This window comes from Myiozetetes cayanensis, unplaced genomic scaffold (genome assembly GCF_022539395.1).
Source record: "Myiozetetes cayanensis isolate MyiCay16 unplaced genomic scaffold, myiCay2020 scf7, whole genome shotgun sequence".
NCBI lineage: Eukaryota > Metazoa > Chordata > Aves > Passeriformes > Tyrannidae > Myiozetetes > Myiozetetes cayanensis.
The window spans coordinates 46,067,593-46,091,007 of NW_026087964.1; the positions used below are offsets into that span (position 1 = coordinate 46,067,593).

Below are 23,415 nucleotides of genomic sequence, written 5' to 3' on the forward strand. Positions count from 1 at the left end.
CCTCCCTCTCCGCCCGAGGCGCCCGCCGCGCCGCCGGCAGCCCCGCGGCCTCCGTGCCGGCGGGGGCAGGCGGGGCCGGGGCCGGGGCCGGCGCAGCGCCGGCGGCCGCAGGAAGGGGAGGGCGGCCGCCGCCATCATGCGGGCGCCGCGGGGGCTGTCGCGGCTGCTGCTGGCAGCGCGGGGGTGGGGGCGCCTGGGCGCCATGGCCCGCTACGGCACGGAGCAGCGGGGCCGGCCCAACTCGCCCGATTACCGCCTCTACTTTAGTAAGTAGCAGCCCCCCGGGCTCCGTAAAGCCCTTCCTTCCCCGTCCCGCGGGGCGCACGGAGGGGGAGAGGCGGCGGCGGGTCTCCGCTCCCGCGGAGGCTCATCGGGCTCGGTGAGGTTTCGCCCCTGAGCCTCCCCCTTGGCTGCAGGGAGGGAGCAGTGTTCTCCAGAGCGTGGGGGCGGATCCCGTGGAGATCCCGGCTTTTGGGAGGGGATGCTGGGCCTTCTCAGCCCCGGCTCTGCGGTGCCCTTCCCCAGCCCCGGAGGACGAAGGGCGGCGGGGGTGGAGCGCCGCCGTGTTGTGGCAGCCTGGGCGCGGGGGGCTGTGGCACCACCCGGGGGACAGCCGTGGGAGCCTCTGCGGTGTGACAGCCCAGCCTGTCCCTTGTGACCAAGGCAGCCGTCCCTCCCTCCCTCCCTCTAGACACGTCACCGAGACGGGAGGCTGGCATGCGAAACGTGGGGCTCCGACCCCGAGCGGGGGGCGGAGGGGGCAGCGAGTGGCACAGCGAAGGCGCGGGCAGCGCTCCAGGAGGCTTCTCAAGGCCCACTGAGAGCCGGGGGTGTGCCGTGTTCAGTATTGCCCATTTTCGTAACAATGTTGTCTGCTTGTGTGCCAGTTCTCCGGCAGCGGTTTTTGAAACAGTGCTGCCTATCTGGGTGCCAAATCTCGAGCAGTGGTTTTGTACGTTTTTTTGGTCCATTGACCTACAAGCAGTCGATTCTGACGTCCGCTGGTGTGGGAGAAGCGGAGGCGGCGCGTACCCGGTTGGCAGGGTCGTGCCAGAGCTCCCTTGTGCTCAGTCCCTGGGGCTGCCAGGGCACGAGCTCATCCAGGGAAAGTCACTTTCTTCAGTGGAAATGAACAGCCTAGCACTAAACTTTGTTTTGTTCGGTGGGAGCAGCTGGGAGGCTTCCAGGAGTTGCAAATCAACTCCATTCACGCCTCTTTGCTGAGGTGGTCAAAGTAAAGTCCAAAGCTAAGTGACGTTCCTTGTCTGCTTTTTCCTTCACTGTGAATAGAGGTGCTAGCAGAGGAGAAATTCCTTGACGTTTGAGTTACTGTTTACACTGTTTTGATATGATACTTGGGCTTTTAGTATGTTGAAAAAATTCAGTGGAGTAGTTTGAAAAACTTAAGCATCCTCTCCAATTAATTTTGTTTCTTTCTGGAGTGGGAGCAAGGCTGAGGCACAGATTGGACCCCCTTTAAGTTAATGTCTATTTCTGCTGGTTTCAAAGTGTGGTGTTTCATATCTACGGCCTGAGCAATTGTCCTATCCCTCCTTCTTTTGATCAGACTTTGGCCTACTATGTTGGGGGATTTTCTCTTTGTGGCCCTGAAACTCAGTTTATTAGAAATCCAGTGAAATCACACTGTTCTAGCAACATTGCTAGAAACCCAGATGAATTCATATATTGCTAATGGACATGAGGTTCCTTTGTTTTGTTTTGTTTGCTTGTTTTTTTTCTCTGTTAATGGTTATGTATGGCCAGTGAGGAGAAAAGAGAATGAAAAGATCTTTTCATCTTTACATAGCTTGTATTGCCTGGTGGAGCCCCTGGTGGTCTAGTGGTAAAGGCGCCGCGCTATCACCGCGGAGACCCGGGTTCGATTCCCGGTCAGGGCCACTCCCGGGCAGATGGAGCTCGTTAGCCCTTAAAGGCAACCCACCTACGTCCTAAGGACCTCGCTGCCACCGTCCAAGCCTGCTTGGCCCCGGCAGATGAACCTTAGGATTAAAGGGCTCAGTTCCGCGCACACTGTGTCTCACCTAAAAAATCCAATGCGCAGGCTGGAAGGTGGAAAGACCTTCCCCGGATCTTTACTCGCGAAGACTGGCCATTAATTAATTATTAAAAAAAAAATTGCCTGGTAGTCAGAAGAGGAGCAGTAGTGTTGAATACTAAAGCAATAAATGTGATTCTAATGAATCCTTATCAAAACAATCAAACGCCTTTTCCTATGTGTAGGTTAATTTTTAGTACTTGAAAATAAACTTTGGAAAAAGTTTAACTGATGCATAATCGTAGCATATATGCATTTCTTTATGGCGTGATGTTTAGGAACACCAGCATCGTATGGCACATCTTTAGGTTTGCAATGTTACTTCTTCTGTCTTTCAGAGAATGCAGATGGTAAATATATTTCCCCATTTCATGACATTCCACTGTTTGCCACATCTAAAGAGGTATGTATTTATGCCTTGAAACACAATTAATTTCAAGATTGTTGGATAATCAATGGAGAAATGCATTGTGCCAGAAACCCAGACTGATTCCTTATGTAGTAAAGGCACACTAACTCCACCAAATTTTCTCTGCTGAGTTCAGTAACTTGCAATGAAATGTAATGATTGCTGTGTAGGCAAGCCTAGGTGTTTCTCTAAGTCCTCAAGTGACTGAGGGCAGGAGGAACCCTCACTGTACCTTGTGATTATTCTCTGTGTTTAGGTTTGTGTTTAGGTGCGCTTGAATTAATTTTCTATTGTTACTCTTTTTAAATTGGCGGTTTCCTATGTCTGCAATTAAAAGTGTACATTTCTTTGTAGTGGAAGTACGGCACAGTTGCTTGTGCAACTTACGGCGTACGTCTTTAATTCCCAGAAGGGGCGTTGTAATTGGAAGGCAACACTAATGCCCAAGAGGGAAGTGGTAATGACACCTTTGGAGAATGGCAGTGCGTGAGGTGCAGCTGAGCACTTTCACGTCTTGTTAGCCACCCTCCCTGGGGCTTCGTTACAGCAATAATGAAACGCCTGTTTTCTCTGTCACTGGTGGGAGAACTGCCAGTCTTCAGTTTAGGTTTAGGTTTGCTTGTCATGGTGTGCTTGTTACACAAACAGGTTGGGAGGGTTTTAGCCCTTTTCTTGATCTGTTGCTGAGTCTCTGTGGGTGATATGAAAGGTGTGAAACGTCAGTAGTTTTAACGTGTTCAGGTGGAGACTTCTGAGCTGATGAGCCAATCTTGTGAATTATTAAAATCGAGGGATTAAAAATATGAATGAAACCTTTTTGATCAGCAGACCTGAGTGCTAGTCAATGGAAGAGGTAAGTCATTCAGAGTGTCATTATAAGGTGCCCTGTTCAGTGGGTGCTAGTGCCGGAAAAACCAGTGGGCATTTCTGTCTCACATTCCCTGTTGGCCTTGCTATCCCTGTATGTAGAGTTTAGAGTTTATAGGAGTGGGCTATAGTCTGTAGTTTTTCAGCAGATTAAATTAGAGTACAGCAATGTCTGATCAATGTGGAGAGACTTTCATTTTGGTGCATGAGCAGGAAAACAGCATTCCACCTGACAGAGAGCCTGGGGAGGGCGGACAGGGAGGAGGGGGCAAGAAGGGGAGTCATTGTGAAGGTCTCCCTTAATTTTGCCTTCTTTGTAAGAGGAGGACGTAGAGTTGTATGTTACAGGCTTTCCACCCTGTGGACTTTATGATGGATAACTCCAACTTTATTTTCCATACTCATTTTGTTTATTTGGGATTTTTTTTTGTCTCCTTCAGATGTACAGAATGATGACTGTGTTTTTAATCAGCTGAGGACAGGCCTAAATTGCTGCTTAAATTTCTTAGTAGATGGGAGACAGTGGATGTATCCTTGTACATTTTTTATTTTCTTCTGTTAACATCTTGAAGGTTAATATTTCACAATGAAACAGAACTGAGAACTTACTTTGTAAAGTTATACTTTAGGCCTTTATGCTCAAAAAGGGATGTTTCAATTGCATTGCAAAGTACTGTTGTCTGTAGTTATGTGAATATGGTATACCCTCTCTGATGTTCTTGATACACTTTTTTACTTCACTCTTTCCCTATAGGATAAAGAAATTCCTGCAAAGAGGGCAAAGACTACTGGATCTGAGGTACTCCTAAGTTTTGGGTTGGTTTTTTTTTTTAACTATTTCGTCTATTTCCTTTCCCACATCAGTTCACTATTCTGCAAAGTGAACTTGCTCTCAGGGAATAAAGTTGACATGTCTTCAAATGCAAATCTTTCAGGAGGAGAAGGCTTAAAGAGGTTTAATATTTTCCTCTTTGAAAGGACCAGAAATGTCAGAATTCTTATATTTGTCAAGATGTTCTCAAAGGCAAACACTTATACCACTCTTTCATAGGTTTGTTGTGGCTAGTGCAGTGTAAATATGTAGATCTTTTTTACTATTGCATTCAGAAACATTTGCAATAAAACCTCCATTAGTGAAATATTCATTATACTCTGTGGATAATCTTTGTTATATATACAGAACTCCAAAAGTCCTGAGTATGTTAGGGCAGAAATTATACTAAGTATCTGCTTTTCAGAACTGGGGATATGTTGTTTTCTATACTCACCTGGAAAGCCCAAAGGAAAAAAAATGACATCTGCTAATAGTTCAGCATTATCCAGCACTGAATTTAAGCCTAACAGAAGCCCAAAAACATGGAAGATCTGCTCAAGCTTTTTCTAGGAAACAAGATTTGTTTTTGCAAGTATCTTTTCCAAAATGTAACATTTTTTCCTCTACTTTGGCTGGCATAGGCTCATCTAAAAGTTACTAAAAGAATGTGAAAGAGAAAAAACGAACCAAACTATGTTTTAAGGCCATGATGTGGGTGTGTGTGTGGGTAGGTGTGTGTCCCAAGCTTTATCTCCTCATATCTGTTTGGCCAGTCATATTGCAAAACTGTAACTACCCATCCGATGTGAAAGAACTGCTCTAACTGTCTGGGTTCTCACAGTTTTGCAACTGGTGTGTGGTACACCGGTTCTTCTGCTGTGCAACAGTCCCCACACAATCCTGCCCTGTGTATTTCCTCTCCCTTTGCTCTGTGATTCATTCAAGCTACAATACCTAAGTAAGGCTTTTTAGATTTCCTGTACCTTGATGCCCATTTAGGTACAGTCTAGTAGGTGTAGAATCATGTCTGAAAGAGGAATTATTCAGGAGAAAGAGTATGTGCCAGTTGACTTTTCTGAAAAATCATTGTCTTGCAACATCAGTTCTTATTTACTGCTCTTTCTGGAAGTCAAGTATTCTGTTTCTTACATGCTTATAAATACTGTGACAATACCTGCCAGGTGCAAAATGTGTTTTTTGCAGTGTTTAAAAAGGTTCAAAACTGCATTTGTCTGTGCAATGAGAAGCACATTAACATGTTGAAAACCACGTTTATATAGTCTGGGGAGAGGGGGTTAGAAAATGTGAGTGAGGCAGAGCAGCTCTTGCTTTCTGGGCCAGTGCAGTCTCCAGGGCTGCTTCACATAATTCCTCCTGTGAGAGAGCTCTGGACTGTGGTCTAATAGAGCTACAGAAAATGAGCAAAGGCAAATGTACATTTCAATCTTAGTGGGTTTCTGATGCAAGTAAGCAAACAAATGCACAGAGTACAGGCTTCCCAAACATGCTTGGTCTTTACTTACATGGTGAGATGTGAGAACACAAATCATTTAGAAAACCCTTTTTCATCATGATCTTTGGGAGTTGGGGAGGAGAGAGAAAACAGAGGAATCTTTGTGTTCAGGAAAGCAGTTTCTTCTTACACTGGGCTCTTCAGCAGCTCTCCTCGCCTTGGCCTGGTGAGAATTGCATCCTTGTGTGCTTGTATGCAGGGAAAGCGTAGCTTAATCAGGGTATAACAGGAAAATGAGGGATTGATTTGCATGTACTGATTTCAGAAGAACTTTGAAGCACTGTACTCCTTCCTCTTGTCTAGGGATGCAGAGGTTGCTATTGATAGCTGGTGTTCAGTTGATCCTTGCACTGAATTTGACCAGAATTCAAAGGTGATAGTCATTCTTAACCTGGAAACATATTGACATCTTTAAAACTTGTGCTTTTAGGGTGGCAGTTATTTGTTACTCTGGACAAGGGCAAGCCCTTTTAAGAATGTTAAATTAAGTGTGTTAAATTATGCTGAGCTGGTGTTCATCAGGTGGCAGTCTAGCTAAGGAAACTGAAGATAATTCTGCAAGAGTCTCTTCAGTCTGTCTAATCTACTTTAAATTGCCAGAAAAGAAAGTCTCAAAATAGAGGAGTTTCAGCTTTCAGCAGTCACAGGGTAGGGGAAGGCACATCCTGCAAGTCGCTGTTTTGCAGTCTGTTTGTAGTTCTAAGGGAAACGTGGTGGTGTTTCTGTATGAACTGTTTTCACTAATGCAACTATTTCTTGTAACATTTTAGACCTTCCCAAATCTCAGTTAAATTTAGCTTTGCAGACACTGCTGACAACTGACTTTTTGCTTTCACAGATGATTTTTGACCGTTTGATGACTAGAGAGAAGTTATTTTGAGGGAGAAACGGTGCTGAAAGAAATCATATTCAACTCCAGTCTCAAAATTATTAGCAGTTTGCAATCTGAACTCCTGCATTGCCTTAAGCATTGCAAGCACTTGGAATCCATTCCTGCCCAAGTAAATCTCTGTGAAAGGTTTCAAAAGTTTCACATCTCTGTCTGGAAGAGCGGATGTTTCCACTGTGGTTGCAGTCAAAACTGTCAGAGCCTGATTGTTGAATATGGTCTTCCATGTCTGGCAGGAAGAAGGTTTGAAGAGGTCATGGTTGTCTTTTCAAGAGAAATGTGACATGTTGCTTCCCTGCTGTAGTGAAAGGGTTTCTAATCTACTTGTCATTTTATATCTTTGGTAAAGTATTCACATGTCACATCATTCAGAGGACCCAGGTGTTCCTGAATACAAAGTTTTATTTCAGGTGTGGGTCCTGGTAAGGAATCTGTCCCAGCATGTAGAGATTATAGTCCTCTAACTTGCAGGCACTCACAAGAGTATCTGAAAAAAAAAAAACCAACCAAAAAAACAGAAAGAAAGAAACAAGACAGCTTTTGTTTTGTTGCATCCTGTGGGTTGCACAGTGCTGGAATGCCCTTGTGAACTTCAGCTGAGTTGCTTCTGTGAGGCGGAAACTTCTGATAAATTAACTAGTCAGGTGAGATATAAAGGGTTATCAGAGTGGTCATGGGGTCTGAATAGGTGATCTGATAGAGGACTTTATGCTTCAAACAGTGTTCAAAACTGGTGTCAGAGTTGTCTCGTGATAAAGTCAATATGTTTCTTAAGAAAGGAAAAGCTGTCATCATTTTCTGTGCAGAACAGGTGCATACTTTCTACTGACTTTGTATTTTGCCTTAACTACAGCCTTTGTTACAGTCCTTCCTATGTTAGACCCTTTTTTTATATATGTAATTTGGGCTGTAATGCGTCCATTATGTGGTCAGGGATTTGTGTTCCAAATTTTAGATTATCAGTGAATCCTTCACCCTGATGCTTGAACTTGCCCAGCCGTTTTCTAAGGATGTGTCCATTAGCCGCAGCCTTGCTTTATGTTCTTGTAGAGGGACAAATACTGAGAGTAGAAGTAGTCTTCACTCAGCAGTCCAGCTGAAATCTATCCAGAGTAGAGTTGGTTTACTGAGAAAGTTACATCAGTGATTTGGTCAAACTTAACTTCAAATAAATGGTTCCTTACACTTGAGAAAGCTAGTGTTTCATTTTTATTCATGTCATGGTTGTACACTGTAGTTTTGCAGATGAATGTGTCCCATAGCTGGTTGATCAGAGAATATGCCTGCCACCAGTGAGATACCTGTGTGTAAAAACCTAAATGTAGTGTTTGTGATTCCCTTTTCAGTATAACATGAGGGAAGTACACTATGAAGAGACAGCAGGCACTTTGCATCTATGCTGGGCACTGCACTCCTTTTTTGCTATGTGGCATGAATTAATTTACGTTGGAAAAGTTCCACTGACTTCTCATTTAGATATCATCTATTTGGTGTCCAGATGTTGCTGGCATCTGGTTTGTTGTTTTCACTGGCAAATACCTTACAGGAAGTGTTACTTTGGGAATGCTTATAACACAGGTACTCATTTTATAAGGAAGCCCGACTCCATTTATTTCTGGATATATTTCATGACAGTCCATATTTTCCCTTTTGTTTTCCTTTTTTTTTTTTTCCTTTCTTTTAAACATCATCCTTTGTTCACACTGCTGCTGCACTGCAGCTCATCACTTTCATTCTCGTCAGTCCTCAGGTGCATGCTGCCATGTTCAGTTGATGGTTGATGAGAATCCCTGCAAGATTGCAAATTAGCAGGCAGAAAATAAAAGGAAATGATAGCTGCTTTTTCTTTTCTTTCTTCTGAGCCCAGAACTCCATTATGATGAAGAGTGACCAGCTGCCTCTAGTGCTTGTGGATTTTTTTAAGTACTCTTCTATAAAAACTACTAAAATAATTGTAAGCTTTAGCATATTTTTTCTCCTTGTCATGCAAGGTGATGGTGAATCACAATCAGGCCTTAAAAAGTGGTGATGTTTGTCATTGTACGTGAAATTGTACTGAGTTTCTGTTCCTCTTCACCTCGTCACTTTCCTCGCTCTGCAGAGGTTGCTCCACTTCTGCTTCAAATTAGCTGAACCTTCAAAGTTGAGCATTAGGAGTTGCAACCCTCGAGCAAAACTCTGCTTATTCAAAACCCTTTCCTCAATTGCACGAGCTAAGGAACTTGGAATGACTGGGAAAGGAAATAGTTGAACAACAAAGGGAAAGTTAGGTAAGGAAGAATTGTTTTTGAGACAGTATAGGGCATTCCACAAAGGCAGATTATAAAAATAGTGTCAGAAAGTTTGTGTTTTTTTTTTTTTCTCTTCTGATATTCAGATTTCTAATGACAAACCCTGCTCAAAACAAGTTATCTTCTATAAGAATCTGTACTGCCAGAACTAGCAGTTATTTTTGGCCATCAGTCTTTGAGGAGAGAATGATGACTAACAGTTTACCTGGGTACAGCAATCTGTATTTTCCTTGTTTTTCTTGATACTTGCTGTACAAATGTGCTGAAGTATTTTTGTGTATCTTTTTTATCTTTCTGTGGTTTTCTTATTTCAAAAAAACCAAAAAATGTTTTTGTTGTCTGTGTGAGAGACATTTTTGCTTGTCTCAGCAAAAACTATATCATGATACATAAAAATGATGTTCAGCTGAAATGGAACGCAGTAATTTGCCAAGCAGTGTTAAAGACAACACCCCAATAAAGCAAACAGTTACAACCTACGTGAGTTCCCATATAATGTACTTAGTGTTTAGTTCTTAGGAAATAAAGGGTATCATTTAGACATACTGGTGGTTCCTACTGATGTCATTTTCTGCTGATTTTCTTAGTCAGTTTTAGGAGTTAGGAAATGCACTTTTGACTTCTCTGTGTTGAGCAACTAGATTCCACACCCCCTTGCGGGCCCTCATCACCTCTTCAAGGTATAATAGAACATAAGTACAAGTGTCAGTCTCGTGTTCACGTTGACCCAAAGTCAAACAAGCTACGTAATACCCTGGATTGAAAGTCCCTCTGGGCTCTGTCAGCACTCTTTCCCTAGCAGATGAGTTCTGTCCCTTTCTCTGAATCTAGGAAACTGTTTCCTCCTTTTTTCTTGCATGCTCCAGGAATACTGTTCTGAGGAGACCATCAGCCAGCAGAGTTGGCCTGAGGCTGCTCCGTCTGGCCTGTTGTACAGTCGGCTCTCCTTAAGTGGAGTCCCGTCTACATTAGGCGCTTGTAGAGTGGGATTAAATCTGGACTGCAGCTATCAGTGATCTCAGGGCAGGCCAGGGGACTACTGTTGTACTAAGGTGGTTAAATGGTAGACTTTTCAAGCAATAGTTTTTGTTTAATGAGAGATCTTTTTTCTGTCGTTCGAAGGTGTGTCAGATGGGCTGTTGAAGCAGTCTCACCATTGCTTGAGGGGGTAGAAGTGCTCACTTGGGGGTTTTGTGGGGTGGAATTTTTTGTTTTACTGATTTAAAATAAAGATGAAAATATCAATTACCAGATGCATTCACCAGCCAAAACTAACCACTGAATGACATATGCAGATGGTAATCTGTGAAGACAGGTGGTGTCTGACACTTGCATTTCTGTTTGCAGTTGAGGCAGGAACAGTTTTCAGCAAGGGATGGGGGACAGCATTCAAGTGGTTAGAAGGAATAGGTGCTTGGTCTGGGAAAATAAGAGTGATGGAAATATTCCTGGGTGATACTTAGGCAAGGAGGGAAGCAGGATAGGAAGAGGAGGAAAAAAAAACCCTAAAAAACCAGAGGAGTCTACTTCCCTCTATCTGTCAAAATATGTGCTCTTCTTTCCACACCAATGGATCTCATCTCACCACTGTGAAAATTTGATTGCCCTATAAATAAAACTTTTTATTTTTAAATGTAAATACTGTATGAAGTCATTAATCTCTTGTAAACGCTTGTGGCAGCTTAGAATTAGAGAGAGTACTTTCTGGGATTTTTTTGCATACAAATTAATCTGTCAGGCTGTCACATTTAAGACTCTTGACAATTCACATTTGACCGATACTGCAAATTATGGGGCCTAGTCTTTGAGCTGAGTTAAATCCAAGTGGGGTTTTTTTGTTTGTGTGTGAGAGCAACATTGTGTTCATTTCAGTCTGGTTGTTGTCCAGCTCTAAGGGTTGATTTGGTGAAGACCTGGACTAACTGTTGACAATTAAAACTCAAAACCAAGTTTAAAGATTGCTGAAGCTGTTGTATTTGACATGGTCAGGAAAGCGTATAGTAGCATCTAAATAAGAAAAATACAGGATTGTGGTAGAGGAGAAGACATGTATAATTCCAGGAGTAGTTTGTAAGTTTTCTGCCTGTAGCTACCAGTCAGAACAGTTCTTTGACCTGCTTGGCAGTTCCGTAAGAGTTTCTTGTCAGCACTGGCTTTCATGCTGAGCATTTCTGTTTTCCACGTGTTTCCCAGATGGATGTGCAGACACTATTTGGCTCTCTTCCAACTCTTCTCTTACCTGCTGGTGCATGTGTGCTGCTTTGTTCTGTCTCCTTCCTCAGAGCTGACATTTTTGAGCCCTTGTTCTGATTACTTTTGTTTCAAGAATTCTTATATACATAAGGTGTTCTTTATGTAACTGAAACTTATCTGAAGCACCTTTCTTCTTTGTTTTTTTTTTTTTAAAAACTTTTTTTTTTTCTGGTCATGACCTGATTGGGAAAAGTGATTCCATCTGATGTGCCACAGATTGCAGTATAGGCACAGTACTTATGGATGGCAAATATAATTTAAGTGTGTTGGGAATCTGCTGTTAGGATTGTGCATAGCTTGTGATCTCATGATAGAAATGCTGAGTGACAGTTGGGATTTTCCTTTGCTTTCTTGCTTTACACATTCCAGATTTGTTTGGGAGGAGATGATCGTAGAACCATTGGAATTACTTTAATCAGACTGTGACATTGACCCTGGTAATGGAATTTTTTTGTTCCAGCTGCAAGATGCAAGGAGCAAAAATACAAATATTTAAGGGTCCACTGGAGCCTTCATATCAGTGTTGTTAAAAAGTCAGTGAAAATCTTCAGTTGGTTTAACTTTATATTTTTTTCCTCCAAATTTCTGCAAAAGCATACTTTGTCTTTCCTGAGCTGTTGCGATTGTTAATACCAACGTAAGTTTTCTTTGGCTATGAAGAGATGTCCCAGGCAATGTGATATTTTTGGGGTTATTTTAGTAGTCTAAAATAGGTTGTAGACATTGCTTGATGGTTTGGTCTAGTTACCCAATACAATCAATACTCCACTCCTTGGTAGTGCTTACCTCTGACAGCTTCAGAAGAAGAAATCTTAATGGCAGCTATACAGAGCTTTTCTCTTTGGAAAGTACTACTTTAACTTCCTCAGTAAGAAACGTGTAGACTACTTATTTTTCTTCTAAAAGCATGGAAGTTTACATGTTTTGGGTTTATTCCTCCCACACCCCCTTCTCAAAACAGCTTTCACTTTGTTTCTATTAGGAGGAAGGCTAACACGAATTTGAGGTATTTGTGTCCATGTCCTTCCTTGGCCATCACTTTTGGATTAGTATCACCTCACTTCAAGTAGATTTAACTGAGAATCAGAAATACCAGTGGTTGTTGCATTTGCATAGGTTTTTAAGAAAAAATTAATGAGGCAAAAGAGGAGGGCCTTGAAGAAATAAATCCTTGGGGGGAAAAACAGAAGCATTGTCCTTTCCATTGCTTAAGGGAAGCTAACTCTTTCCTACAGAAACATCCAATCCTCTTTGACTAGTAGACTGAACCACTGCCATGTGGCAAACCATTCCATGGACATTTGGTTAAGAGTAATCTTGATATGTGAATAAAAAACATCATGTGTATTTCCATTACTTTTTGTTGTTTGTATTCTCAAAGGGGTGGGGTGGGGAAAGGATGAACCAAGGAGGTTGAATATCATTGTGTGGAATTAAATGAATTGTCAAAGTAAAAGCAGCTGGAATGGAGAAATGTGGTGCATGTTGCTGCTGAATGCAGAGGAGAGAATTTGTGTTACTGTAAAATAGTAATTACCAAGAGGATTTTATTTTCATTTATTTCATTGTTTTTTGTTTTAGGTCCTATATAATATGATTGTAGAAGTACCTCGTTGGACTAATGCGAAAATGGAGGTAATTAAGAAAAATACCTTGATTATGTGGGTATTTATGGAAGATATGACAATGCAGTGGCTTCCAGTAGTCTGAGTTTTAATCACAGTGTGTATTACTCTTTACACATAAAATCTTCTCTGTTAAAAAATTGATTTGAAGTGGTGCATACAGACACTCTCCTTGCAATTATATAAAGTGTCTTCTTTACAACTCTCTGACTGGAGGGTGCAGCATACCCACAGCAGAGTCCTGAAGTACTGACTTTCAGGATGTCATCCAGCATTTTAGTCTTTTTCTTGCTTATGGAGCATTCCACTCTGAGGATTTAATTCATCATTTCCCCTGTATGGTGTGCTGGGCCAAATCCTGTCAAATGGAGTTGCAAATAAAAAAGCATTTCTTTGTGACAAAAAAAAAAATCACTTGGGGATCTCACTGATTGAAAGTATCTCCTGCAGGGAGATATTTTACAAATAGAGCTTCATCTGTAGTGTTTGTGAAACAACACATCTCACCAGGGTATGTCCTATCTTTCTGAACACTTGTATTAATCTTAGGGATGCTTCCCAGCTGCTTTAAAGGAAGCTTGTGGTTCAGCTGTTAACTATTTTAATTATTGAAAATAATACCAAAGAACTTCCCCAGCCTGTTATTTCAGAATTTTGTTTTCTCCATTCCCTGATGATAGAGAATTATTTTGAACTGTGTTTACCATCACAGTTGTTATTCTGCAACCAGAATATCTTACCTTAGATATTTACCTTCTATTTTAAACTGATGATTTATTGTGGAACCTGAGTTTTCTTTCACAGAGATTTCCTTTGACAGTTCTACTTGAACTCTTTGCCTAAAGTTCAGGTTGCTCCCCTTCCTCTTCTCTTGGCACATTATGTCAGGGGTAGAAAAGTTTACTGTCCTGTTAGGTTGAGAAATCTGTGGTGCTTCGACTCTTCTGGCTTGATAGAGGAGACTAGATGTAGTTCTCTAACATCTAACTTCTAATTAACCTGAAATTCCCTGCATCAGTCGTTAAGGCAGTTGTCTTGCCATGCCATTGTGTCCTGGCACTCCTTCAGTTCAGACTGTGGTAAGCTGCTAATACCTGCTAATACCTTGTCTGCATCTCTGTGCTGGGATTCCTTCTTGTAGAATGGAGATTGTAGGAAATTAAACCTTGCCTTAGAGTGAATGTTACCCACTGTTACATCCCCAGTGACAGATCTTCTGCTCATCACCTTGTTGTGTCTTTGTTGTTCTTCCCTTCATTTTACTGAAGGGGCTTTTCATGAAACTTTTGTCTGCTGATGGCAGTCACTCTTCTTTGTCCCACTTTCCATCAAGAAAAAGCATTGCTGAGCTCCACTTCTGTCAGTGTCCCAGGTGGCACATTTAAGGTCTTCGCTTTTAAGTTGTGACCAGAAGCAAATAGAATCCAGTGTGAAACCAGAAACGTGTGAACCGTTATCTCAGCTCTTGGGGAGGGTTTACTTGTGGAATAAGTATGTGCTATTTATTGACAGGTTGCTGTGGTTCAAAAAGGTGGAATTCCTTGGGGATGGCTTTGTAACCAAAGTGAGAGAGGTGCTTTAGGTAAATGACAGGGATGTAAAATCAATATGGACTAAGGGCTGTGTGCTTATGAGTGGAAGCTGTGCACCACCTGAACCAGTGTAACCACTGTTCATAAGCAAGTGTTCATAAGCAAGAACCAAGCTAACATGGATTGGATTGAGGTGTGTAGTGTCAAAAGGATGGGTACAGTGAATTAGCTGTGGTAGGTAATTCATATGGCAGTGGGTTTGTAGTTGAGGTTCTGGGGAGGATGATGCTGTTCAGCTTCTGTGCTTCTGAGAGTGCTTCTGTGGGATTAAGAATGTCCCCTTCTAATGCCAGCTTAACTTGTTCCAAATCTGCGTTAAGTTGGCATTTGGTGACTACAGAGAATTTGTGCTCGCTAAAAAGCATTTGTATGCTGAAAGGTGTTGGAAATAAGGGATGTGTGCAATGGGAGAGCAAGGAACAGAGGGCAAGAAGAACATGAAACATTTCCTCTGTGAGTGTCAGTCTCTGTTGTCAGAAGAACTTGTGCCACCATTTGCATGTCTGTTGAACTTGTACTATAAAGTGCAAAAGCTTCTGACTTAAGTTCCTTTCAGTATTTATGTTTGACCATGACAGTGTCCTTATAAATTTATTACTTTCTCTTCTAGATTTCATTTTTTTCTTGCACACTTTACAGCATTATTTAAAACCTTAATAAGCTACTTTTTGAATATGACCCTTGAGATTCAGACTGAGGCTATTGTACTTTTAATAATTCTCAAACCACAGGCATGTGCCTGCCAGATGGATTTTTCTAACTGGTTGGGTATGGAATGAATTGCTTTCCATTTTATCATTCTCCTTCTCTCTCTCTCCCCCTCTCCACCCCCGGCCTTTTTCACAATCTACTCAGATTGCCACTGAGGAACCATTGAATCCCATTAAACAAGATATAAAGAAAGGGAAGCTTCGATATGTGGCAAATATCTTTCCTCACAAGGGTTATATATGGAATTATGGTGCCCTCCCACAGGTAACATTTTTGTTATAATGGTGAAAGTTTTCTGTCTTCTGTGTAAATTGCCTTGTAAATCTTGGATACTGCCTGAATGCAAATCAGCTGCAAGAGGGATGCTTCTCTTGAATACGTTTGTAAATTAGGATTATTTTATGTTGAACTTTATTGTGTCCATAAATTTCGATCAGAATTTGGGTGTGGAAGTAAATCTGAGCTGTGTTTCAGGAAGGAGTTAAATGGTCAAGAAATCTCAAATCTTTAGTCTGTCTCTGCACTGTAGTGACAGACTTAAACTGTCATGGCCTGCCATTCAAGAATACTTTGTCAAGTAGCTCTTTCCTGCTTAAACAAGGCATTTTTTAAAAAACTCATTTAGGATTTTCATGTGCAGCAGCATAAATTTTAATTGGGATTTCTTAATGTCTTTAACAAAGAAGAACACAAGGGCTGTTCTCTTTCAGATTAAACCTCAACTGTCTTACTTAACTTTTCTCTGAACTGTGAGACTTTACTGATCAGGACACAGTGAAAACTTCGAGCCTTGAAAAGCCCAATTAATGGATGAAATTTTGAGCATTATGAAAAGTTTTAAACTTTTTTCATCTCTGTGAGTAACCCGTTGGACTTAAATAAGTACTGAAGCAGATGATGGAGCTTGAAAAGAGTAGTTTATTTTCTTTACACTTAACTGTATAAGCACTGAACGTTTAGCCCTGAAAATGGAGAGGGCTGCATATAATTGTAATTTTTTTAATTTTTTAATATATTAGAATATTTTTTATCATAGCAGAAGCGGCTCTACTGTCCAGAGAAGAGCTAGTGAGCTTTCCTTTTAACCTAGAGGTGAAGAGATGAAATTGGGCACAAAAGTAATCAAAAGCCCTTTGGAAGAGTATTGGAAAAATGAACAATTTTGAGGTGGAGTTATGATCATGGACAGCAGGAGCTAACAGCATAGCTCTTTAAAAAAAAAAAAAAGCTTTCTAAAATCTTTTCAACAAAACTTCACTGGACTAAAATTGTTAACAGAAAAGCTTTTCAACTCTAGAATGAGTTACTCATTACTTACCAGTGAGAGTAAGTAGTACTGGTCTAGTAATTAAATTAGTATAACTTGGCTAGGATTCCTTGCTTTAAACCTTCCTTTAAACCCCTTGCAGGGGTTTAAACTTACCCTTGGAGAAGCTTCTTTGGTCTTAAGCGGTTCACTGTTCTTGGGAATGTACACATCTCAAAATATTAAGAAATACTTCATACCCAAATCTGAAAACTTTAAAAAGCTTATTAGGTTTGGACAAATCCATGCCTAGGAGGGTGGTTACCTCAAAGCCTCCGTGTTTTTGAAAACAATATATGTTAGTGTCGTGGTATTTGAAGAATATAATAAAAATGTAATTGTAAGATGTCCTAGCTTGTTCCCATAATCACTAGTAACTAGAAAAATCCGTATTCAGGGTCCTCTGGTGCCTTAATCACTTCATTTGGGTGAAGTGTATCTGTTGAGTCATGGATGCAGTTAATATTTTTGTTCCTGTGTCCTCAGTAATCCTCATGTTACTTGTCCTGTGTGTGAGTTACTCAACGTCAGTCCACTGGCTGTTTGTTTGTTTGTTTTTTCTTCTCCCATTGAGCAAGCCTGTTCTCAGAAAGCTGATGTTTTTATTGGTGTTCTTATTAATCTTAGTAATTTAGTGGTAAGACAAGTTATGATTGCAGTTTAGTTGGTAACTGATACTTCTGTTTCCTTTGGCAGACCTGGGAAGATCCAAACCATAAGGATAACATTACAGGATGTTGTGGGGATAACGATCCTATTGACGTTTGTGAAATAGGTTCAAAGGTTTGTCTTTATTGGGATTAATTTAATTTATCAAGGTTAACTTAATAATTTGGTAACAACTTCTGGAAGAGAAGGTCAGATGGAAAACAAAAAAAAATAGTAATAGTGTTCGGGGCTAATGAAAGTATAAACAGAGGACTTAAGGAGGGAATAGGTAAGGTAATTGTGTATTTTGAAAAAGGAGGAAAAAAAGAAGGAATTGGTAAAGTCTTTGTAGTTGATAAAAGGGAAAATAAGAAAACACCATCCTGAAGTTCTGTGGCTGGACATTGAGTTTTGTGTGAGGTAGGAGGGAGTTAAGATTTTTGGAGAAGGAAAAGATTTATTTCTTTTCCCCTATTAGCAGTATTGGAGCTATGAACAGGTTGTTGGAAGATGAGGGAGTATGACAGCCTTAGCACATTAAAATAACAAGGTCAGACCCACAAAGGAGATGGGTTTGAGTTACTCATGGGTGCAAGCAGAAGTAGATCCTCTTCTAGAGAAGAGAGGAACCTGTTGCCGTGTTGCAGATTTATGAGTCACGGAGTGGATGGATGAAAAAGAGGTGCAGAAAACACCATTAGTAGGTAGAAAGAAAAGGTTTAGCTCACTGAAAGAAAAATGTACATATCTAGAGGTAGCAAAGAATGGAGCAGTGTTCTGTGGTATCGCAAATGAGGTTATGAAATGGATGAGTTTGGAAGAGGGATTTCTTGGGATATTTTAGGTAAGGGGAAATTCAATTGGTGACCTCAGTGAAGGTGGGCACTGATTATTTGAGGTGAGGAGCCTAAAGATGAATTGCAAGGGATCCATAAAGAGTTACAGAGGGGTTATCATCTGGTAGGGAGAAGGTTCCTAAGATACTGGAAAAATAGTTGTGCTGGTATTTCTGGTGAAGGGCTGTGTGTTTATGTGTGTATATTGGAGTCTAGAGGAAGGAATAGTGAGAGATAAATTAGAACCATGAGTTGAGAAAAGTAGAGAGTCAAGAGACAGGAATAAGTTAAAAAATGAATATGAGCTACTTTTGACTTGCAGTTCGGAGTGACGATCAAGAAAGTGGGGGGTAAGTAGGGTAAAAAGGAAGGAAATATTTTCTAGATTCTTGTGTACTTAAATGCTGACTAGAGGATCGAGGGTTGAAGAATAGTAATGGTAGGAGAAAGGCTAGAAACGTTAAATACACGTGTGTTGGGTTTGCAGATCTGTCTTGCAATACTGCTATAGCTGCTGGTCAAAAATGTAGTAAAACTATTTTTTTTGTAAGGTAAAGGAGAGATTCTTTGTGGTGTTTTCCAAATCTTTGTGACGTGTTCTGTTTCAGGTTCGCTCTTCTGGTGAGATTGTTCAGGTGAAGGTTTTGGGCGTTTTAGCTCTTGTTGATGAAGGGGAGACAGATTGGAAGATAATTGCTATCAGTGTGGATGACCCAGAAGCTCATAAAATCCATGGCAAGTATTTTTATCTTTTTTGATGCTGGTTATGTCAGCAACTTGCACAGTAGAATGGCACCTGAGTTTAGGCCACTCAGGACAAGGAGAGGCACAGAGTGGAAAGGCAAGACTTGACTTTTGTTGTTCTGTTTAAGTCAGGTGTTTCCTTCAAGGAGGGCATTTATGCTTTCACAGTAAACTTTTTTGAAATGGTTCACTTGGATCTTCAAGAGGACCTGTCATACAGAAAGTCTTTTGACTTCTGAAACACAACTGCCTTAGAAAGTGACCTCCTAAAATTAAAGTTTATCTCCTGTGTAATAGTGAATATTTACCCACTTGCATTATGTAGCACACTGCTATTTTCCTTGTTGAAAGTGTTTGTTCCTTTTATATTTGCAGGCATGGTGTTGCCTTCTGAAAAGGCTGTATATTTCCAGTACTTTGTCACTTGTAATTGTGTTACTTGAAGGGTTTGTTACTTAGTGTGTTTCACCTTTTAGCATGAAAATTTGCAAAGTAAACTGCTAATGCAGCGCACCCTAATATCACCCTAATATCCCCCTGGGTGTGCAGGGGGAAATATCCTGTTCAGACTTTTCCTCCCTGTGACCATTCTTCTTGGTATCCGAAGGAAATCCAAATCCTGAAATGTGTCTATGTGAATATCACATGAGATCTGATTTTGCTTGAAGATGTGTTAAAGCTGCAGGGAAGTAAGTTTTTACAGCACAGCTAAAGTGCAGCTTTCCTCTGGATAAATGGGCGTTCACTTCCTCAAACGCAATGTTTGGGAATCATGAGAATTAAGTGAGGAGGTTTGTCTAAAAGTGATTGTTATGAGACCAAACCCCATGTATGTGTCTATATATATATATATATATATATATGCAGTCAGTACCCATCAGGTGTGTACAATCAGAGCCTGCTCTTTGTTGGTTGGGAGCACCAGGGCACAGAGTGGCCTTTCTGTAGGAGTAGGGCTATCCAGTAGTTTTTTAAGCAATTATGTTTCTCAGCCATTGAGGCTTTTTCCTGGTTTCTGAATGTAAAGTAAGTATGTCACTGGACTGGCCCTTCATTCCCAGTTTTCTTGCAGGTTGCTTTCACATGGAGAATACTTGACTTGTGGGGAAAGAAGGGGAGAAGAGGAGATGAGGAAAAGGAAACTCTTGGGTTGCTGATGATTAAAATCATTGGGCAGATGAATTACTACATAGTGTTTATGACTCTTTGACTACTTTGATAGAGATTAAGAAGTTCAGCTTAAGGAAATAGTAAGTAATAGTTTGCTGTTAATGTTAGTATCAATTTAAACCACTCTAATGTGCAATGAAATGCATAAGTGTCAGTAGTTAAAACACAAGTAATTAGCTGTTTATTTGTAGACAGTGTTCTGTTTAAAGTCTTAACCTTTTTTTGCTTAACGGTATCTGAGACAATGTAGTCTGAAAATTGGATGAAAGAATTTAAAAGGAGTCTACTAAGTCAGAGGCAAAACTGTGGCAGTTTATTCTGGTATTATTTATTATTTGGATTTGAAGGTCCTCTGCTGGTTTTTTGGTTGGTTGGTTTTTCTTTGGTACCCCCAGGTAATGATTTATGTAATTTCTGTTAAGCTTTAGTTTTTTTGGGAGTAGGGGAGTAGGGGAGTTAGTCTTATTTAAGAGAAAAAAAAGGGGGAAGAATAGGCAAACCATTGCCTGTAGTTTGTTCCTGAGTGCCTACTTTCTTATCAGAGAATATGTGCAAAACTTTGAGAACTGTCCTGAGATACAGAGAAGTGCAGAAATATTGATCCAATTTAATACGATTTCCCTTTGGGATTGGAGTTGCAGCCTAGGATTTACAAAAGAAAGAAAAGGGGGGAAAAAAGCCCCCATCTGCTTTCACAAAACATGACTGGCTTGCAGTGTTTAACAGCAATCATTCTTCTGTCTGAAAACAAACAAATCTGTTGGAGCCGGCAGTACAATATGTCCTTTTATACTTGTTTTTCCCCCTTCCCAAAGTTGTTAATTATTTCAGCGTCAAGGGATGGCAGCTACAGATAAAACTGGTCTCTCCTGGGTAATTGACATGCTGCTGTGTTACGGAGGTGGCCTCCTGGGGAAGATGAGGCTAAGTGTTGCCTTCTAATCCTGTCCGGTCATTTTTGTATCATTTGTTAAACATTTACAATCGGACTGAGAATCATCACATTTGCTTTCAGCTCAGTATGTGCACAGCCCCCAGTGAACATTTGGAAAAGATAATTCCGAGACACCAGAGCGGTGATTACTCGCAAGCCCCATCCTGAGCCCGCGCAGTGTGTTAACTCCTCTTGCCGCTTTAAGCACACCCCAGGTACTCTGTATGTTCTCCTTACGGGATCGTGAGCGTTCTCATAAGTGCCACTGATTTTTCTGAGGCTTCACAGAACTTCAAACTGAGCAGTCCCAACTTCTGAGTGGTTCTCATTGTTCATTCATAGCACTCTGCTGTACTGTGTCCTGCAGGCATTTATTGATAAATACTGGTTTAAATTGGAAACCCCGCCTAGAACTCTCTCCTCCACACAGAGCAATGAGCAACTCTAATTTACAGTGGCAATACCCAGGAATGATTAGCAATGCTTAGCACCTATTCAAGTGGGAACTGTGTTATCAGTGGGAATGGCAGGGTCTTAGTGTTGGTTTTGACTGATTTTGGAAGGCAATCTGTTTGAAATAATAGCACTTAATCCTGGTGGGCGTGGGGACCATCTCACACCAAATACAGGCTGTATGTCAGATGCAGATAACTGTGTGAGAAAGTTTCTTTTAGACTAAAACTAGACATCTTCAGATTTATTTACTGGCTATTGTCTTTCTGCTCAGGCAGTTGCTAGGCAGATGGCCGTTATTGGACCAGCAAAGTAACTTCAGACCAAGCAACTCTGAGAAAGGACCTAAAGCTCCTTGCAGAGTGAAACACTGAATCTCGGTGATGTAATAGGTCTCATTGATTTTTAAAAAAAATTTTTTTAGGTATTTTTTGTTGCATTTTGGTTGGTGTGTTTTTTTGGTTTTTTTTTATTGTTGGGTTTTTTGTTTGTTTGTTTTGTTCTTTTCTGTGAAATAGTAGCCAGGAGTAGAAAGGCTGCTTGTCTGTTTACCTCATAATTTGGATTGAAATTAATATATTGGAGTTTACGTGCATATCTGATGTGCTTTACTAGGTTGAGACCTAGTAAAGGAGGAGTAATGTTTTCATGCTGTGATTTGGTCTAAATCCATGTGCCTCTTCATGTTGGCCAAGAGGTTTTAAAAGTCACTGGCAACCGAAGCAGGAATTGTGTTTGGAGCAGCTTATGAAGAGTCTGACTTTCAGAAGGTCATCTTGCCTTCCTTCAGCATGTTGGACTAGTCATGTATGCTGGGTGGCATTTGGGAGGTGTTTTACTGGTCTGGAATCTTAGCAGCCATTTTTTGCTCTTGCTCACTGGAAAGGTGCCTGGGTGTATTCAGCAGCAGTTGCTGATGTCTGCTGGCTTTGTTGCTCTGCCTTTTGCTGGCACTAGTGTAATTAACTGTGCTGTGTTGCCATGCTGCTTTTACAAAGTGCATCGCAAGATAGGGTTAAGTGATCAAACCCTAAATGGCAAAACCAAAGTATACTGTATATATTGTTACAGACCCTTCCTTGCATGTGAGTGTATTTATATGCAGAGAAGCAGCAGAGGCCCATAAAACCTTTGTTGTGGATTTGTGTAAGCACTCAGTATAAAGAAATTAATTATCTGTACCAAGGCTCCCCTCCTACCCCCTGCTCAAAATACACCAAATGCCTTTATATGGAATGTAGCTGCTGCTTCCTGTAAATGTTTATAAGATGTTATTAAAAACATATGTCCTCTCTTCCAATAGACCTTGTTTAGAAAGCTTGCTGCAAGCATATTGCTTTAGCTTTGCTTGCAAGAAGCAGCATCTGTTGTACTAAAAATGGTAGTTTTGTACAAATGCTTTTGTTGCTCTCTTTCGTAAAGCCGGATAGAAGTGGGATCTGCGTTCGCATTTGCTCGCTTCCGTGACAGAGGGCTAGCAGCAGTTCTTTGTGCCAGCCTCTAGAGATTTTCCTTATTGAGACTAAACTGCAACCCTTAATGTGATTAGCCATCTCTTTTTAACCCTTGGTGCTTAACTTTGGCGCCCAGAAAAGTGAGACCTGTGGTTTTATGTAGGCAGTATGAAGAAATAACCACCTGGAGCCCAGTGGGTCCATGCTGGCTGGTACCTGCGGCAGCCTGGCCTTTCTACTCTGTCATTTTGAGCGGGACTGGCTTGCAGAGATGAACTGCCATAGTTTCTGGGCCATGTACGTGCTTGCCTCTCCCAAACCTGCCTAACCCCTTTTTACATCAGTGTAAGTACATAGCTCTGAGGGAAGGTAAGCAGTCAGGGTCAGAAAAAAGTATCTTAACAGTGTTTGCTGCAGAAACGACATCTAAATTGGTTTTATTGGTTTTGTTTTTGGTGTTTTTTTTAAATTAAAACAATTTGCAGCTATCTTCTGTAGATATAAATGCAATAAATCATGGTACTGCTTATTGTGATCTTTTCTTTTACCTTTCTTTGCTTACTCTTCTGTTTTCTGAGTATGTTTTTCTCCTTTTCCACCCGATGTCCCAAAGAGGCTGTTTGGATCTCAGAGTGGAAGACAAGCTGTCTTTCAAGTTTTTCTGTGGCGAGTTGTAATGAACTGATCAGGTGGCTGTTGAGTGATGTGAGAGCTGCTGTTTTCCTTATATTTTGTACTGTGTGCTGACTCCACAGCAACAGGATCAATTTTGTTGTTGTTGTTGTTTGTTTTGTTGCATTGTTGCACTTTTTTCTGTTGCTTGCCACCAACTCCCACTGTAATACAGATG

At 41.0% G+C, this 23,415-nt stretch overlaps 1 protein-coding gene across 1 annotated transcript in view; it reads left to right on the top strand.

Annotated features, from left to right (window-relative positions):
• The first annotated feature begins 106 nt into the window (after nt 1-106).
• PPA2 (inorganic pyrophosphatase 2) overlaps nt 107-23,415 on the top strand; it is a 35,491-nt gene continuing 12,182 nt past the window's right edge. Inside the window, exons 1-7 of the mRNA XM_050338158.1 lie at nt 107-266; nt 2,395-2,459; nt 4,087-4,131; nt 12,674-12,727; nt 15,165-15,284; nt 17,023-17,109; nt 18,419-18,545. Coding sequence (XP_050194115.1) covers nt 137-266; nt 2,395-2,459; nt 4,087-4,131; nt 12,674-12,727; nt 15,165-15,284; nt 17,023-17,109; nt 18,419-18,545 — 628 coding nt within the window. The 5' untranslated portion in view covers nt 107-136. The remainder of the gene's footprint in view (nt 267-2,394; nt 2,460-4,086; nt 4,132-12,673; nt 12,728-15,164; nt 15,285-17,022; nt 17,110-18,418; nt 18,546-23,415) is intronic.